Genomic DNA, 18,525 nt, shown 5'->3' with positions numbered 1-18,525 from the left:
GCTCATGCTTTGATCATGCTTGATTGTTACAATTTTCAGCTAGAAATTTGAAACTAACGTCCACTTTCAATGGAACCAGCTAGTTATTGCAGATGAAAATTGTATACTTATTAAGAAAGAAAAATAAAAACAATAACTTCTAGATTTGTGCAATCAATTTGGAAATGCATGACAACCTGCTCACATAACAACCATAAATATGATTTGCCATCCACATAACAGTGCAACCACCCTAATTTGCTGGTGTCAAGAATGTGCAAGCATTGACACAATAAAATGGGCCAACTTATAGCATCAACAAACTGTACAAAAATTACAGTACAACATCCCCACAAAGAAACAAGTGTTTGCACACCAAGGTCCAAACTCCTAGCCTAGAATCTACACAAGCAACAGCAAGTGCATCTCCACATGTCTTCATCATCTCCATGACTTGGCAAAATCTCCATTGAGTTACACAGCATCAATATGGGCACATTCTGAGACAACACAAATAAAATTTAAATAACGCTTGTATTTTTCATTCGAAGGAAGATCAAAATGGACATGAAACAGTTAACCAAAAAACTTGATGAAACTTGTGAAAACATGAGCATGAAGAGCACTAAATTTTACTTCTTTAAAAGGAATACAGAGTGCTATCTTAGTTTAAAGTAAACATTTGCTTCTGGAATGAAACAATACAGAACGAGAAAGATGGAGTGGTTCTTTTCAATATTTAGGTTAAACAAAACAGAAAAAAAAGAACTATAGAAGACTGAAATAATTTCATAGGAGGGCATATAGGTAACATGGAGTGAATGCTTAAAAGCTCTTAGAAATTATTTGCTGTGAGGTGCATATGGTCATGGTAATTTAATTTTGGTCGGGAGATTCAGCAATGAAAAAGGTTGCTGAAAAGCCATAGCACTAAAGAATTACACCAAAAGTGGGTTTTTATGAGGTTTGGAACTAGAGAAGGTTAGGTGAAAAGGGTTGCTTTAGGATATATCAGACTTGAAGTACCTAAGTTGGTTCCGAATTCACCATCATATGCAAGCAATTTTGTATTACCTGGTTCTAATTCCTTTGTAACATGAAGCAGCTTCTCAATCACACTATCTCAACATAATCTTCCATTGAATCTTTCTAGAAACAAGAAACCACAGGGAAATAAGAATTCACACTTTCAAGCACCAATCTGCTTAAGAGAACAGTGCTAAAGTGCACCTTATGCATAGGATATAAAATAACATTAAAATATAAAATAAAGTTAAGCTGCATCCATAAAACCTAACCTAGAAGGCATCTTTTCTGGAACCGTCAAAATTCAAATTAGAGGGATAAAGTAACAATTTTGAAATAGACATTTCAATAACAACATAGCACCTTATTCTGAAAAGACCAACAGACACAAAAAGACTCAATGAACTCACCTTTCCTTTAAACTTGCATTAACAGAGTGATGCAGGATTCCTTTCTTATTATGTATTGGGTTGATACACATCCTAGAAGGCATGACAAACGTTCTGCAACAAGAAAGAGAAGTCAAAGACTAGATAATGAAATAAAGAATTGTACATTAGATAATCGAAATGTTGAGTTAGTAATGATTTCCACAGGAAATGAATCAGTTCGAGCATTCCATATCATTGCAAATACAGAGTCGGAGAAAACTTTCAAAAAACCAGAATAACAACTTGGATAATATACAATGCCATTTATAGAACCCTCAACACTATCAAATTCCAAGAATGATAATCTCGGACTGACCATGTTCTAACAAACGATATAGACCCCAAACTTTGGAAAACCAGGAAAGGCCAAGTCTGCAACCACATGAAATTCAATCCAGATGGATATGATAATTGATCTACCAAATAAAATCGACTCAGTTCAAATCCTATTCTGAACACATCAAACCAATATGAATCACAAAGACTCACAAGACTTTATCATCTCTTTGGATTCCGAAACACGATTTCCCGTAATTTAACCGAACACCCTAAAGAGGAATGAAAAACTTAGCAAAAATAATAATGCTTGTTAATTCATGTTTCTTTTCCAACATCAGTCTCAGGAACCAAATATCTTCATGTTCATAAACTCTAAAGCCAGCAACAAACACAAATAAAAAACAAATCCTAGTATCCAAGACTCGTGTATATATATACCTCTGGAGCACTGTGCATTACGCGTACCATATGAGAATGGTTTGTGAGTGAGCCTAATGTGAACCCAGTGCGCTCATAGCTCCAATACAAAAACTCCCTGATCCACCATTTTTGCACCAAAACTCTCTAAAAAGAAAAACCCATCAACCCAGAGCACTCATAGCTCCAATATTGACAGCAAGGACACAATGCCCAGACAAAATTATACCTTGTGAGATCGCAACAGGTTTTGAGAGCCATCGTTGGGTGTCGCTGGGCCGAGGGATGGCCATTGCGGGGTGGCGCTGGGCAGGGGACGCGATGCGGGTGCTGGGGCGACACGGGATGTGTAAATTCAAGTGGCGACAGAGGAGGAACGAGGGGCGGCGCAGGACAGAGGGATGGGCGGCAGGGGGTGGCGTTGGACTGAGTGATGGCTGTCGGGGGTGGTGCTGGGCAGTCGGGGCAGGTGTTGGGCGACGCGGGATTTGCTTCGACATGGGGTTTTCGAATTGGGTATTTTGGATAAAACGAGCATTTAGAAAAATAAAAAATAAAAAAAAAGAAGCCAGCTAAGCTGTGCTACGGATCACGGCTCATCCGTAAAATAACTCATAAATATAATATACATTTAATATAAATGAAACAAAAACCGTTCGAACGTTAAATATAGTCTTTTAAAAGCGTTCAAATAGTCAAATATAACGTTTGAATGGTTATGCACATATAAGTTATTACGAGCAGAACTTTCTCTCACACTGCCGTCCCCACTATTTGAAAACGAGAGAAAAGTTTGAATGCCCATCATTCGCCTTTGTCTGCCGCCGTAATCATCACCTATGTCAAACACTCTTCCGCCCAAGTGAATATATGCATTTTAAAAGTTATTGTACCGTTTATTTTATGATTTTATTTATTTTCTCTAGAAAAATTATATTTTTTTCATTAATAGTCACTATAGAACACCACAAATCCACCGTAGGAAGTTTAGAAATGAAGAGTAGCATGTGTTTTGTCGAACAAACTCACAGAATCGAAGCATTTTTAAGTGTTTTCATGGTCGTTGAGTTGACTCCGCCATGGCCGAGCTTGATCTAGTTTTCGTTCGAATGAGTTTAACCTTTACGTTCAAACAGTTTTAAAATGTTCGAACGGTGTGCATTTTATTGTTCGAACGTAAATTTGTTGTTCGACTACTTAATATTGTGTTTGAACCATTTACTTTGTATTAGCTCATTAAATTGTTTTCATCGTTTCATTGAATTGTTCTATCAATTAATTTATTAAATTGCTATTAGTATATAATTTGTAAATCTTTTCGTCGTAATTAGATTTTATCACTAATGTTGAATATATATTTTATTTTTAAAATTTCGGGTTCATAATAATGTCTTATAGGGGCCGTAAACGTGGTAGATCAGGGAAACCTTCCATCCAAACAGTTCAAGAGCGGACTGTTTTACTTGAGCGGCAGATAAAACTATCTGATTTTGTGGCTCTTATATGGGAGGATCATTCCCTCCCATCAGTATTCAATGATCGTAATTGAGCACCAGTCTTAAATCAGCGAATAAGGAATGAAGCTCATTTCCTACATTGAGATCGTTACTGAGTTCTATAAAGAGTTTGGTGGTGCTAGCCCAGACGATGGAGGGACATACAGGATCCATGTCCGAGGAGCTTCTGTTATATTTTCAGCGGACAGACTCGCTGCATATCTCGGTATTCATAGGCTTGTCGATGCCTATCCGAACCTGCCGCCTAGAGAGTCTGATCCTTTAGGTGATGTAGAGATGTCTTAGGACGAGGGACCAATTTACACATATGAGATCGATACATTTGCTGATCACGAGGTCAGAGACTTCATTGTTCGTCCAAATGCTCTAGTGTACGATGGGACGAAGAGTATTAGGCAGACAGATTTATCTTCTTTCTTCAAGATCATGAATTTGATCATTGCCAACAATATTGACCCTCGGTAGCACAAGACCGAGGTTGGCATGGATCGAGCGAGATTTATGATACAGGTCACTCGTGACATTCCGATCGACCTCGTGGGGTATATATTTGAGAGGATCCGATCAGAGGCTCGGTTCATTATAACATATATACTACCATTTGGGATCTTTATCACTAGATTTATGCTACATGCTGAGATCATGCCAAAAGCTGCCGAGCGTTCCTGGGAGCCGATGGGACCGATCAACAGCACCACCTTGTCATGGAGCATGAACACTCGAGATTTTGTTTTCGTGGAGTTATTCTTGACATGACTGATATTCAGAGAGATGCATAGCTAGGAGATACTAGAGTATCGGCTAGTGAGACATCTACACAGGCCGAGGCATCACGCACATCTACTCGTTAGGAGATGGCCGATATACTACGTGCTGAGATTGGCATACACACATCAACGGTGATTGATGAAATGCATACTGCCATCCTGAGTTGCATACAGAGATTATGGCTAGCGTCTCTGAGTTACGTACAAAGGTTAATGAGTTACATACAGAGATTAATGCCAATAATGCAACTCAGGTTACGCTTAGTACTCTACTGACATAGGTAGAGAGACAATTAGCTGCAGTCGAGGATGTGTGTAAAGATCTCGCAACATAGTAGTTTCTATTTTTTATTTATATTTTTTTTTTGTTATAGTTATGGACAGTATATATGGTGTTTTGATAATTTACTTTAGTTGTAAATTAAATATTTTATCTTTTTTGGAGTAATTATTTATTTATATTATGTGGTGTAGGGTTGATAATATTTATTTAACTAAAAATTTTATTTAACATAAAAGAAATCATTAAAATATTTTTAAATTAATTACATAAAATTAATTAATGAATTTGTACATATGATATATATTTTTTATATTTTGAGTTTCGTATCGAGATTAATATTATAAGTTCAAATGTATAAATGTGGTGCTTAAATATGTTCAAACTAAATATATTCCATTCGAACATTTTAGAAAGCTTCCCGCTAGGTTTTGCCACTAAATATTTTCCTTTCGAACAAAAATAATTTTCGTTCGAATAGTTGTGAACTTTTCCCGCCATAATAAATTACTTCTCCGTCAAGATTTTACTGTTCGAACGTGTTTTTTCCGTTTAAACGAAAAAAACTTTATGAGACGATTTAATTCGTCACAAAAAATACTGTTCGAACGGTTATTTTACTATTCGAACGATTTTGTAAAGTCATCAATTTTTTGGGACAAAATTTAAATTTTATCCCAAAAAATAACTTTTAGAGATGAAATTTTATTTGTCCCTAAATAATTTCGTCCCAAAAGCTCAAAATTGTTATAGTGTTATCTTTGTATAAATCCAGTATTCCATACTCGTACCAAGAATGTTGAGATTGACTTCCATTTTTTTCAAGATATGCTGACCTGACCAACCAGTTCCTATCCACCCAAATTGTAGACATTTTTACAAAGCCGTTGTCCTCAGCCAGAGTTGCTTCAATCAGAATGAAGCTCAATGTTGTCCCACCATCATTGGGCTTGCGGGGGCATATCAAGGATAATGCTCAAGCCGTTGTCAAACACAGAAGTGCTTCTCAAGATAATCAAGATAAAACAAAGTCTTCACTGATTTAGTCATAGAGTAGTTCTCAAACTGTCCATGCAGTCTTTACAAGTCTACTTCTGTTTGTTGGGCTCCTAGTCAAACTTATCTGTAATTGATATCTATAAATAGACCATGCACGTACGCTGCACTATAGTTGGGTGTGCAATACATCCAAGTAGTTTCGCCTTTACACCCATTAACATGTAAACATGTGCATGGAAATGACCCGAAATTAATCCGAAGAATTATAATTATATTCATTCAAAAGAATTGCGCTTTAAAAAATAAAATTGAATAGTTTCATGTTCATATACATAGACATCAAGAATACTAACTGCTGAAATCAACAAATGATTGAAGTAATCAGGACAAGAAGCACAGTCACGAATAAGAGTGAGTCCATCTGGCTTCTTCCAACGGCCAGTGACGTTGGAGACCGTGACTTCTCGTGCGTCCCAAGGTCCATCATGATCTGAAATCGACATGTATCCTGAGATGGATCTTTAGTCGTCACTACTGACAAATTATTAAACTGGCATGCACCTTTCCTCTGATCCATGGTCTGGTAATATGCATTAAAAGCATAAGAAACATTGCTCCTCGCGTCCAACATTCCGCAACTCGATCCATATCCCAGACTGGTGCAATCCGCGTAACTACACGCGTAGCTTATGCTCTCCGGTAGATTGGGGTCGGAAAGACTTGCCTCTGGCGCCATCACACACCATTCCCTCGCCAGATATTTGACTCCCTTTGCCGCCACAAGATTCCGACCGTTACCCATATCCAACGGGTATTTGATGGTTCCATCGTAATTGAAGACACCCCAATGCCGTTCAAAATTCCCAGGATCGATGCTCTTGGCGTCCTCATCTATGAGAGCAAAAACGTAAATATCGGTTGGAGTAGGGCGCTTCGGGGTGCCTTGTCCTGCTCTTACGCGATCAAACAGGCCTTGGTTGAATCTTTGGGCAAGCTCTATGTTGGCATGCTTGTCGCCATCCGTCGGCCATCCAACCTCCCCGACGACGACGGGCATGGAGGAGAAGCCGTTCTTTTCAAGAGCCGAAATAAGGGTATCGAAGTTGGCGTCCAAGACATTGGTGTACGAGATGGAGCCATCCACAACTGGGGCGGCACTGCCATTGAAGAAAGCATAGTCTAGAGGGAAATGGGGGTCGGCATAGAGGCTGAGAAATGGATAGATGTTGATGGTAAGGATTCCGCCATTATCGCTGAGGAACTTGATGATGGAGACCATGAGATCTTGGATTTCGGGTCGGAAGTTTCCACCGGAGGGAACATCGGTGTCGGTCTCGTAGACATCTGCGTTTAGAGGGACTGTCAGCTTCACCTGTCGGCCTAAGCCAGCTTTTATTAGGGCAGCTTGAATATTTTGGATGGCCGGAAATGTGCTATTTACAAACTTGTCTTTGTATGTCTTGAGGAAAGGTTCATTACCCACTGCTACATATCTGTGCTTTCCATTTGAAAACATAAAAGATATGATGTTAAGCACAGTACTTCAATACATCTATGAAATTTAGAAAAATATTATTTTGTACACTCAAGTTGTACTCTTATTTTGACACTTCATGTATTTTAATTTTTTTCTTTACTTAATAGTTAAAGAATTGACTATTAGTGTATTGATATTTTTTAAAAATGTTTTAAAATGATAAAAAAATATTAATAAAAAAATTAAAAAAAATAAAAAAACTAATTTAACCTAACGGTCACTTGGAGCGGTGCTACTCATACTCTTAAAATTATCTCTTCGATCTAACCAAACTATTCGGATAAGTGGTGTTAATACAAAAGTATATGTCATAACAAGGAAGTAGGAGACCATCTTTGCAAATATCAATTCTAAGAAATTAGAGATATCCTGATAAACTTGGACATCAACTTCATTTGAATAGGAATTTGAAGTTTATGCATGCATGTGATCTTCAAAATGATTTGTAAAGCAGCAAAAGTGTTAGATCTGTTGGTCAAAAAATAAAGTCTATCAAGCGAAAAGATATAAACCAAATGCAAAGCGGTATACGAAAGTACACATGCAAAGAACATCTTCCTGGGCCTATATATAATGGTCTACATAGTACTGCATGAACTCAAGAAATGCATCAGTTAAATATTGATCAGGTTTCTGGAAAATTTACTACAAGAAATGCATCAGTTACTATTTATTTCAATACTCCGCACTTATAACTTGTTCATAGGATGTAAAGTGTGAGATGATGAATAGTGACTGACAATCAGAAGAATTTTTCATTCACTATTTTGTGCATGCATACTCATCTAATTCCTTGAAATATATAAGTATTAATCATGGTTATCTAGAAAAGAATAATATTCCTGCTTGGCATGGGAATGAAAACGTAAATTAATTCCGATGATACCGAAAAGCTTGTTAAAATGAAAGAAATCGAATATTTACTTTATATCGACCCCAAAACTGGAAACGAAGGACGAGACATTACGGGCAACCCACTCCTCGGCAACTCGGACGCTACTTGCAAGTGGTGCCAAGAACTCATTGGGTATCCCAAGCATAACCTGGATACCTGATTTCCCAAGAGCTTTAAGAGCCCCAGGATCTGCTTCAAAGAGCTTCACTTTATTGAATCCGTTGTCTTTCAAGAGCTTGACCACTATGTTAGGTGAGAGAGGATGTGTTGAACGTGTTCCCCAGTTACAAGCCAGGCCTAGGACCCCCTTAATCGCTAAACTTCCGTCATTAACGATGATGCAGAGCAACAAAAACCATACGAAGTAGCGGAAACCCATGTTCATGTTCTGGTGGTACCTGTACGTACAGCCTGAATCGCTCAGGTTTTTTGGAGTTCCCTGTCCCAAACTCAAGTGTATATGAAGTGATATTTCGAATGGATCATACCACAAGGTACGCAAGTGCATAAATTTCCTTTTATGAAAAGAAAGGTAAGGGATTACATAAAGATTCATTAAGGAACCGGATTCCAAAGGAAACCCATTTGTATTGCGAACTACGTGCCTTGTTTCCGATATTGGACTCAACCAGAGAGAGAGAAAGAAGTACAATATTCTAGGCATTAAGCAAGGAATGGAGTTAACTTCTTGATCATTCCGTACGTGATGCCATTCCTTGTACCCAAAAACCCATTCATAACGGAACGCACCTGTCCCAGGTCGGATCTTTCTCCACTCAGTAAAGTTGCATGAAAAGCTACCCTTTTTTTTTTTTTTTTTTGGGTACCGTATCAATCAAGAAATTCATGCGCCTAATTCATCTCATAAAATTAATTTTATAAGAGAGAATTGTTCATTCTTTATAAATATACCCAAGACTTTATCTACAAGTAATATGAGATTATTTCTCAACACTCTCCCCCTCGTGTAGGCTAATATTTTTTTTTAATTCTTGTCACGGGATAAGTAGTATGGGTCTTCATTCGTCCTGTAGTAAACTCTGATACTATAAAGAAGTTCATAGACATAACTCATATCATAAAACTAGTTCTATAAGAAATTATTACTCATTCTTTATAAATATATCCAAGACTTTATACACAAACATTAGTGTGAAATTATTCCTCAAGAACCAACCACCTTAATTCATGTCATTTTCTAATTCCTGGGCTCTGGAATTGCATGGAAGTCCATTGCATCACTTTCCAATATATTTGACACAAACCCGAGTCAACTTTAGCTTAGAAATAAGGCATAATAAATTTTTAACCCACAAAAGAATGCAGAGAAAAAAGTCCAAAGATATTCTCGGATTGTAGTACCGGTCTCGTACTATATATCATTGAAGATTCTACTTCCTACATTCTTGACTCTTCATTGTTCGGTTGACGGATTGGGCTAGGCCTGGATTTGGATACAATAGGGTTCTCTTATAGGGATCTCAAGATCATTCTCAACACGTACCCATGTGGAGAAATCTTACTGCAGCTGAGACATTTCGATCATTCCATGAGCAACCAGGCCAGAGTTGGGCTCGTACTGTTGAGCCGCTTAAAGTGCATCCTCGCGGATTCATGAAGAAACGATTGAATCTATTTAAATGGTTTTGAATCAGTCTTTAAGATTCGGGTGATCATATTTAATGACTGAAAATGATAATGTGGTACATAAGTACTAGTATAGCGTCATAAACAATCAGTAGAGGAAGTGCTTCATATTTCTATATAGTCAGCTTATAATATATTAAGAACCCATGGGCAGAAATTTCTATAAAAAATGAAGCCAAGTTACAAAATCTCAGAAATTAACTATATTAATGACAGTAACACCCGGGTCCAGCATGTCCTAGCCTTTATATATATATATATATATATATATATATATGTATATATACGTACGTACGTGCGTGTGTGTAGAGACTAATTTTAGACCCAATGACCTGAGCCCAAAACCCTTATTAACGCCATTTACTCTGTTCCATACGACAATTTTTTTTCCTCCCCTTTCTCTAAGTTTCCAGCAATCTATATATATACACATACACAAACACACACACACATATATATACTTGCAAAAACTAGGGCGGCACATATGAAAATAGAATCTCATACTCTCTCCCTCTTTAAGCCTTTAACAACGTTGTTAGCTATCACGGCAAATCTCTCCTAATCGCAATACCATGAAACTGCTCTAAACCACCATCACATAGCCCCATCACCCCACACTCGCCCGACGGTTTCTCGTCCCCGTTCCTTCTCCTCCACATCTCCACATCCAGCAAGCACTCATCGGACACGGCAACACGCCACAACCACTGTGACTTGTAGAAAAATCAACTTAGTTGCTCAATTTCTTCCCACAACCCACGACAAAACAACAATTCCTAGGTTTCTCTCCGGCGAGCATTCTCTTCGTCAGCCACAGCAAGGCCACCTGCATCCTTAAAAAAAGAAAAAACTGCTACCACCCTCACATAGAACATCGTGAATCAACGTCTGCAGCCATGAAAGGCTTCACATGGAAGCACCACCCTTGTGGGAACAGCCAAACTGTGAGCCCAAAGCCCCGCCATGCACCACTACGTTGCTCCCACTACCGTCCTCTAAACTTGATTATGAGCAGCGTTGCATGCCCCTCCCACCGTCCAACTTCAATGCATGTCCCCACCATCGCGTGAAGCCTAGTAGCTACATCTCCTAGCATCAACCATGGGACCACTGTGGAATAGCCGCGCAGGCTCGCAGTACCCCAACCACTGCCAAGAATGAGCCCAGCCCGAGAAACAACCCAATGTCGCTCTCTGTGGTGTTGCTGCACCAGATAGCTAGAAGAATTGAGATGGTTGATTCAATTAAACTTAGCTCAACGTATGTCCTTGTATTTATAATGATATATGAGAATACACAGATAAGGTAAAGCATTTGAAATACAAAGTTTAAATATTACAACAACTAGATAAACAATAACTAGATAAAATGCCAGCTATTTCTCCTAAACTTTCTGCAATACTTTTCGAAACTACTCTAGACTCCTCAGAGTCTGTTATGTGCAGTATATCTTGTCTAACATTCCCCCGCAAGTTGATGGGGAGGGATGAAGCATCAACTTGTCTCGAGCAGTAAGAAACGAGAAGAAGAGAGCCCTTTGGTGAAAATATCTGAAGGATGATCATAAGTGGGAATATAATGAGCTTGTAAATCTTTGATCAGAATTTTCTCACGAATGAAGTGATAATCCACTTCAATGTGTTTCGACTGAGCATGAAACATAAGGTTGGAGGATAGAGCTCAAGCACCAATGTTGTCAACCCACAGACAAGGAGCAGAAGTAAGTGGAATTCAAAGTTCACGAAACAGCATACGCAGCCAATACAGTTCAGCTACTGTGAGAACCATGGATCGGTACTCAGCTTCAGTACTTGATCTAGCTACAACAGGTTGTTTCTTAACAGCCCATGAAATCAAGCAGGGACCAAGATAAATAGCATAACCCGTTGTTGACTTGCCATCATCAGGGCTACTAGCCCAATCGGAATCACAAAAGCCATGCAGTTGAAGAGATCCCTTTGTGAATTGAAGACCAAACTGAGGAGTTCCCTTTAAATATCGTAATAACCGTTTGGCAGCAGTGAGATGAACCAATGTGGGGCAATGCAAAAATTGGTAAAGTTGGTTGACACTATAAGAGATATCGGGTCTAGTCAAGGTAAGGTATTGTAAAGCATCTACCATCGTGCGATATTCTGTAGGATCAGATAGAGGTTCACCAGAAAACTTGGAAAGTTTGCTACCTGAACAACAAGGGTAAGATGTAGGTTTGGCACCAACCATTTTAGTGCAATGAAGAAGATCTGTCACATATTTTCCTTGATGAAGATGAAGGCCATCAGGAGTGTGGGTAACTTGAATGCCCAAGAAAACTGAGAGTGCACCAAGGTCTTTGACTGCAAATTCATGGCTTAGTGTAGAAATCAGTTCAAAAATAATAGTAGAAGAATTGCTGGTGACTATTATATCATCCACACAAATAAGAACATGAATGCATATCTTATAATGATGAAAGGTAAATAAAGAAGTGTCAACACTTGAACCAACAAAACCAAGATCCAATAAGGCATGTGAGAGACGCATGAACCAGGCCCTAAGGGCTTGTTTTAATCTATATAATGACTTCTGAAGTTTACAGATGTAATCTGGATGTTGAGGGTCTTCAAAGCCTTTAGGTTGTTTCATAAATACCTCCTCTTCAAGAAAACCATGGAGAAAAGCATTAGAGATGTCCAGTTGTCTAATGGACTAGTCATGATGGACTGCAAGAGCTAAGACAAGTCTTATAATGGCTGGTTTGATAACGGGGCTAAATGTCTCATTGAAATCAATGCCAAGTTCTTGATCAAAACCTTTCGCCACAAGCCGTGCTTTGTACCTATCAATGAAACCATCAGATTTTTGTTTGAGTTTAAAAACCCATTGGTTTCACACTACTGTCTTGGATGCAGGGCGTGGACATAAAGTCCATGTTTTATTGATTAAGAGGGCTTTGAACTCAGTTTGCATAGCATCACACTAGTGCTGATTCTTCACTGCTTGAGAATAGGTTATGGGTTCTGAAGGAAAAGTAACTGTTGAGAGGGCTTGAAGAGTATACTTGGTGGAATAAGAAACTTGGTAGTCAGGAAACTGTTTTGGTTTTAAGGAATTTGTTTGGGACCTTGTAACCATTTGGGAAGGGAGGGAGGGTAGAGGTTCTGAAGGAGAAATGGCAGGAGAAAGAGATGGAGTCAAAGAAATAGGTGATGAATTGGAGGAATCCTCAAGGTTATGGTGATGTGAAGACTCCTCAAAGTCTGTTGTGACCATTGTAGAAGGCTGGGTGGAAGGTGATGAAGGTTAAGCATGATTGGTAATATTGGAAGGAATAGAAAGATCAATAAGATAACCAAAATTGGGAATAGACAAACCTGAGATAGGTGGAGGTGCAAAACCAGGAGTGAAAACTTCTGTAGGCCCAGTAAGCATAGGTGAATCTAGTGCAGTAAAATTCAGTTCATCAAACACCACATGACGTGAGATGTAGACACGATTAGTAAAAGGATCCAAGCAACGATATCCCTTTTGATTAGCACTATAGCCGAGAAAAATACTCCTCTTGCTACGATAGTGTAATTTATGAGTGGTGTATGGGTGTAGGGGGGATAACAAGTGCGGCCAAAAGTTTTAAGAAGAGAATAATCGGTTGCTTGTTGAATAATTTAAAACAAGGAGAAGCATTGCCAAGGACAGGAGTAGAAAGATGATTTATAAGATAAATGGCAGTTAAGAAAACATTAACCCAATACTTAGATGGAAGTTTGGATTGTGCAAGAAGAGACAGACCAGAATCAGTGATATGTCTGTGTTTTCTTTCAGAGATTTCATTTTGTTCAGATGTATATGGACATGTTAGGCAATGGAGGATACCATGTGTTTCAAGAAATTCTTTGAATGTGGCTGAAGTATATTCTCCTCCATTATTAGTTTGTAATTGTTTTATTTTAGATGAGAATAAATTTTCAACCAAACACTTGAATTTAATAAAACACTTAGTAATATCAGATTTGTGATGCAAAGGAAAGAGCCATGAAAAGCGAGAGAAATCATTAACAAAAATCACATAGAATTTGCAACCAATTACAGACGACACTGGTGAGGTCCACAAATCCAAATGAATTAAATTCAAAGGAGATGTAGACCTACTAGTGGACTCACAAAATGAAAGTTTGTGACTCTTGGCTATTTGGCAAGATTCACAAAATTTACTTAGTTTAGAAGATCCTGAAATAGACAATACAGAACTGTTGATTAATTGAGAAAGAATAGACTTAGAGGGGTGGCCTAATCTAGAGTGCCAGACTTGAATTGGTGCTTTAACTCCTACCAATGCAGTGAAGAAGGGGGGGGGGGGGGGGGGAGACAGACGTTGGTGGTGACTTGTTGAACTGAAGGTTCTACAAATAAATGGGGTAGAGACCTGCTTCACTCGGCCCTTAAAGGAGTGTCTTCTTGGTCTGCAAGTTCTTGACAATAAAGGAAGAGGCAATGAGGATAAAATAACAATTGTTATCTTCACAGAAATTTTGAATGGATAATAAGTTAGAGGAAGCATGGGGGCATCTTAAGATATTTTTAAGTAGAAATTTTGACTTGGAAGAGGAAAAGAGTGAAGAACCTTGTATGGGTGATATGCAAACCTCCTTCATTACCAACTTTCATCATGTTTGCACCCTGATATGGTTGCTGCTATAGAGTTAAGTTGTCAAGATCAGCAGTGATATGATTGGTGGCACCACTTGAGAGACATTGGACTGTGCTGCGAGTGCTGCAAGCTGAGATGGATGATGATGACCCTGGTAGGAAAAATTCATCCTTTGATAACAGTCAAGTGCCTAGTGACTTGTCTTTCCACAGATTTGACAGGGTTGTCGATTTGTAGAGAATAACCTTTGATTGGTAGAGGGTCTTGAACCTTGCTGAGTGGATGGTATGGGAGAATTGGTGGGGAACCTACCCTGTTGTTGATAATGGTGTGGCTGCTGAGAGAATTTGTTCTTATGATATGGCTGTTGTTTTGGCTTTTGTGTGAAAAAGGCAACACTACTATCTGTTGCAATATGTTTGGGTTGGGCATCAAGGAGTTGCTCATAAATAAGCAACTTAGCTTGAAAGTCATCAAAGCTTATAGCAGTGTTACGGATTGCAAAGTTCAATAAAGTGATGAATAGGTGATAAGAGGGATTGAGACCTCCCTCTATATAGGAGATTAGATCTTCCTCATCTACAGATTTACCAACTGCTGCAAGCTGATCAGAGCAGCATTTAGCTGTTAATAAGTAGTCAGAACAGCTTCAAGACCCTTGGTTCAAAGTTTGAAGCTGTCTCTTGAGATGTGAAATCCGAGAACTAGAGTGTGGGGCAAATCTATTTGCCAAGGTGGTCCAAACTTGTCGAGAGGTGGTCAGTCCATAAACCGTAGATAAGACCTTCTCAGCTAATGTGGCATTCAACCATGCCAAAATGAATTGATCCTTTTTCTGCCATAGTAAATAGGTAGGATTGAGATCATATGTTGTTTTCCCAGTATCATCAACAAGAAACTGAGGAGGACAAGGATCTGAGCCATCAACAAGGCTCAGGAGATCATAGCTATGCAATATTGGAATGAACTAAGTAGTACAGTTGAGGTAATTGGTTCCATTGAGTTTGACATATACCAATGGGGTGATATTAGGAATAACAAAAGTGGAGGATGAGTACTTGAATAGTCCATAGAGGATCGGGTGAGATGAGCCAGAGTTGCTTTGATACCAAGCTAGAAGAATTGAGATGGCTAGTTCAACTAAACTCAGCTCAATGTATGTCCTTGTATTTATAATGATATATGAGAATATACAGATAAGGTAAAGCATTTGAAATATAAAGTTTAAATGTTGTAACAACTAGATAAACAACAACTAGATAAAATGCTAGCTATTTCGACTAAACTTTTTGCAATACTTTCGGAACTACTCAAGACTCCTCAGAGTCTGTTATGTGAAGTATATCTTGTCTAACACAGATCACCCACTGCACTGCAATGCAACACGAACACCGCCACACTGCCTTAAAAATCGCTTAACAAGCCACCACCACCGCCCTTACTCATTCACAGCACTCTACACGTTGGAAACCACCACACTTAACTTGCGGAAGACCCCTATTTTTGCTCCTCAAAATAGTGCAGCCCACTCTCCTAACTGTCGTTTCCGTTAGGTGCCGCCAACCACAACACGGGGAAGTCCAGCTCGCCAGCATTTTTACCTCAACCTCCCATCTCCACCCAAGTGCCCCCTGCACGCCTCCTTCCCTCTTGGTAAGCCGTGCCGAACCTTCCCTCATTGTTGCTCTTTCTATCTCTCACCACTCTCTCTCTCTCTCTCTCTCTCTCTCTCTTCCAATGCCCAGCCGTCGCACTCACCAACATCCACGTCTTCCCAATTCATGACTGTCGTGCCCCTCTTCTACCTCTCGGTTAGTATGGACTAATCCTTACGCACCGTTTTGAATCTGGAAGTTAATCTCAAAGTTCTTTTTTTTTTGTGACCGTGCATGCTTTACCCAAAGAGCCCAGGTATATATTGTTATTTTCGTAAACACCCTTATCATCAGATGGTTCCATGGGGCACGATTTTTATATTAAACTTGCTTTGCATGACTTTGTTTGAAGTATATTAAACTATATAGAAAATATTTATATTTTCAAATTAAATTACTATGTATTTTACAATTAATTTTAGTAGTGAATAATAAGATTTTTCTTTTGTTCTAGATGCTTTAAAATCGATTTATGTATATTTTACTAAATGAATTTTTCATTGTTTATATTATTTGAATTTGATATTTTTATTTTATTAAGTTGTAATTTGTATGTGTAGATCGGCTTTTGTAATTTAGAAACTGTTGGAACATTTTTAAATGGGCGACTTCATATGTGCTGGATGTCTAAATTGGAGTTGTTGTATTTTACAAAAAACTATGTTAACGATTTTTAACGAACTTTATTTTATTGTATTAAGAAACCAATGTATTATTTTAAATTGGATTATGTTTAGTATTTTTAAATTAGGCATAATTTTACTTGAATAAATATATTAGTTCATAATCTTGATTTCATAGAAAATATATAAGACTTTAATTATATTATCCGGTATTTATTTTATAATTTGATTTTGGTAGTAAATTGTATGTTAAGCCTATTATATGAAATAAATCTTGGATAGTTTTGAATTAGATATGATTAGTAATTTATGATGATTTTTTTTAATATAAGTATTATTAAGAATATTTTATGAATTGCTATTGCATAAGAAATTTATGATTTCCTACTAGATTATATGTTGGAAGTATTAAATTATCGTTTTAATAATAATTTATAGAGATATGAGTTTTAAATATGATTAAGTTAATTTTCAAAATGAATTTAACTTGTTTTGCCATATTTGATAAAATTATTTTATAATAAGTTAAGATTATTTTTAATGATAATATATTTATTAGATTTCTGATAGCTAAATAGTTATCAAAGCTATTTCTGTAGTATGAATTTAAGTAGATGGAGAGTTTTAGCAGTCATTTTAGAAGTTTAGTAACGTTTATTATTCAGTATAAGTGATCATTGGAATACATTCGGCATGATTATGGAAAGGATTCAGAAAAGTTAAAAAGTTCAGGTAAGCGAGATTCCTATACTAGATTTGCATAAAAGGAAATGAACTGAAATTGGTTTGTAAAAATGTGCATGTTGTTTTAAAAAGAAAAAGGTGAAAACATTCTCAGTATATGTTTTGCATTCACTTATGAGATATGTATGAAAGATAAAAGAAATGCTTTTGACATCAATAGTGTAGACATGAGCAATATTTGACATGTTTATGAAATGTGCATAAGAGCGAATATGATATCTGTGAATTTTTGTACATATGATATGAAAATGATTTGGATCTGTTTTTGATCAAGTGGAAATAATATGAATATGTTCAGCACGTGGTTTGATATGATATGGATATGAAAAACCTTTGGCTTACTTATCTGTTTTGATTATGATTCTGAATATGGTTATGATATGATGATACTGGTTCGCGTGATATGGTTGGTACCAACATGATATGATATGATATTAGTTCACTCATTTTGTAAACAAAGTGGTCTTTTATGTGTTCTTTCCTATGTGCACACTCGGGGCTCCGAGATTGAAAAATAAAAAGTTTCGCAATATGATACTGCCTGGTTTGACCACTGGGGATAGCACGACTCTATCACGGGGGTTAAACATGGTATATGATATGATATAAGAAAAATGATAGCGTTACTACCCTTTTACTACTATTTTACTACTCTTTTTGTGTTTAATTTTTTATTTTACTTAATGGTTAAAGAAGTGACTAGTAGTAAGTTTATATATTTTTTTAATTTTTTCTTAATGATTAAGGATGTTAAAAAAATACTTAAAATAAAATGATAAAAAAATAAAAACACTATAAGTAGTAAATGCGTAGTAGATGGATAGTAAGCCTATCACTACCCATGATATAATACGATACGATATGATATAATAAGATGAAGATGTTCAGTTATGTTATGCCAAAACGTTTTTGAATATGAAAATGATATTTGAATATGAACATTTGTTTTTTTTAGTATTAAAAGATTGAAAAGTCGCTCTAATTTTCTGATAATACGTTTCTGAGATCTGCATATGAAAATGAAATATTTTGTTTCTGCATACCGAACTTTCTGAAAAGACTCATGTTTACATACTAGTATATGTTCTCTACTTATTGAGTT

General features: G+C 37.3%; 1 protein-coding gene and 1 long non-coding RNA gene across 3 annotated transcripts; both read right to left on the bottom strand.

Annotated features, from left to right (window-relative positions):
• Positions 1–144: 144 nt before the first annotated feature.
• LOC121250960 lies at positions 145–2,622 on the bottom strand. Of its 2 annotated transcripts, XR_005937897.1 has the most exons (4): positions 2,362–2,622; positions 1,416–1,508; positions 1,054–1,124; positions 145–479 (listed from the first exon to the last, which is right to left on the bottom strand). It is a non-coding gene; the product is annotated as an uncharacterized LOC121250960 (long non-coding RNA). The 2 variants fall into 2 exon arrangements; XR_005937898.1 differs by lacking the exon at positions 1,054–1,124 and having other exon boundaries at positions 2,362–2,593.
• A 3,361-nt stretch (positions 2,623–5,983) lies between these two features.
• LOC121248039 (glucan endo-1,3-beta-glucosidase 5) lies at positions 5,984–8,620 on the bottom strand. The gene is made up of 2 exons (XM_041146394.1): positions 8,157–8,620; positions 5,984–7,188 (listed from the first exon to the last, which is right to left on the bottom strand). Exons 1-2 carry the CDS (start codon positions 8,510–8,512, stop codon positions 6,057–6,059), a joined length of 1,488 nt encoding a protein of 495 aa, XP_041002328.1. The 5' UTR covers positions 8,513–8,620; the 3' UTR covers positions 5,984–6,056.
• Between the last annotated feature and the right edge of the window lie 9,905 nt (positions 8,621–18,525).

The sequence above is a fragment of the Juglans microcarpa x Juglans regia genome, chromosome 2D (assembly GCF_004785595.1).
Source record: "Juglans microcarpa x Juglans regia isolate MS1-56 chromosome 2D, Jm3101_v1.0, whole genome shotgun sequence".
Classification (NCBI taxonomy): domain Eukaryota; kingdom Viridiplantae; phylum Streptophyta; class Magnoliopsida; order Fagales; family Juglandaceae; genus Juglans; species Juglans microcarpa x Juglans regia.
This window is presented reverse-complemented; position numbering and strand designations above follow the sequence as displayed.

Bases quoted from the DNA above. Each gene is read 5' to 3' on its own strand.
- LOC121248039 (XM_041146394.1), bottom strand. From the start codon at position 8,512: ATGAACATGGGTTTCCGCTACTTCGTATGGTTTTTGTTGCTCTGCATC. The intron at 7,189-8,156 runs GTAAATATTCGA...TGGAAAGCACAG, and splicing joins AGTTTTGGGGTCGATATAAA to ATATGTAGCAGTGGGTAATG.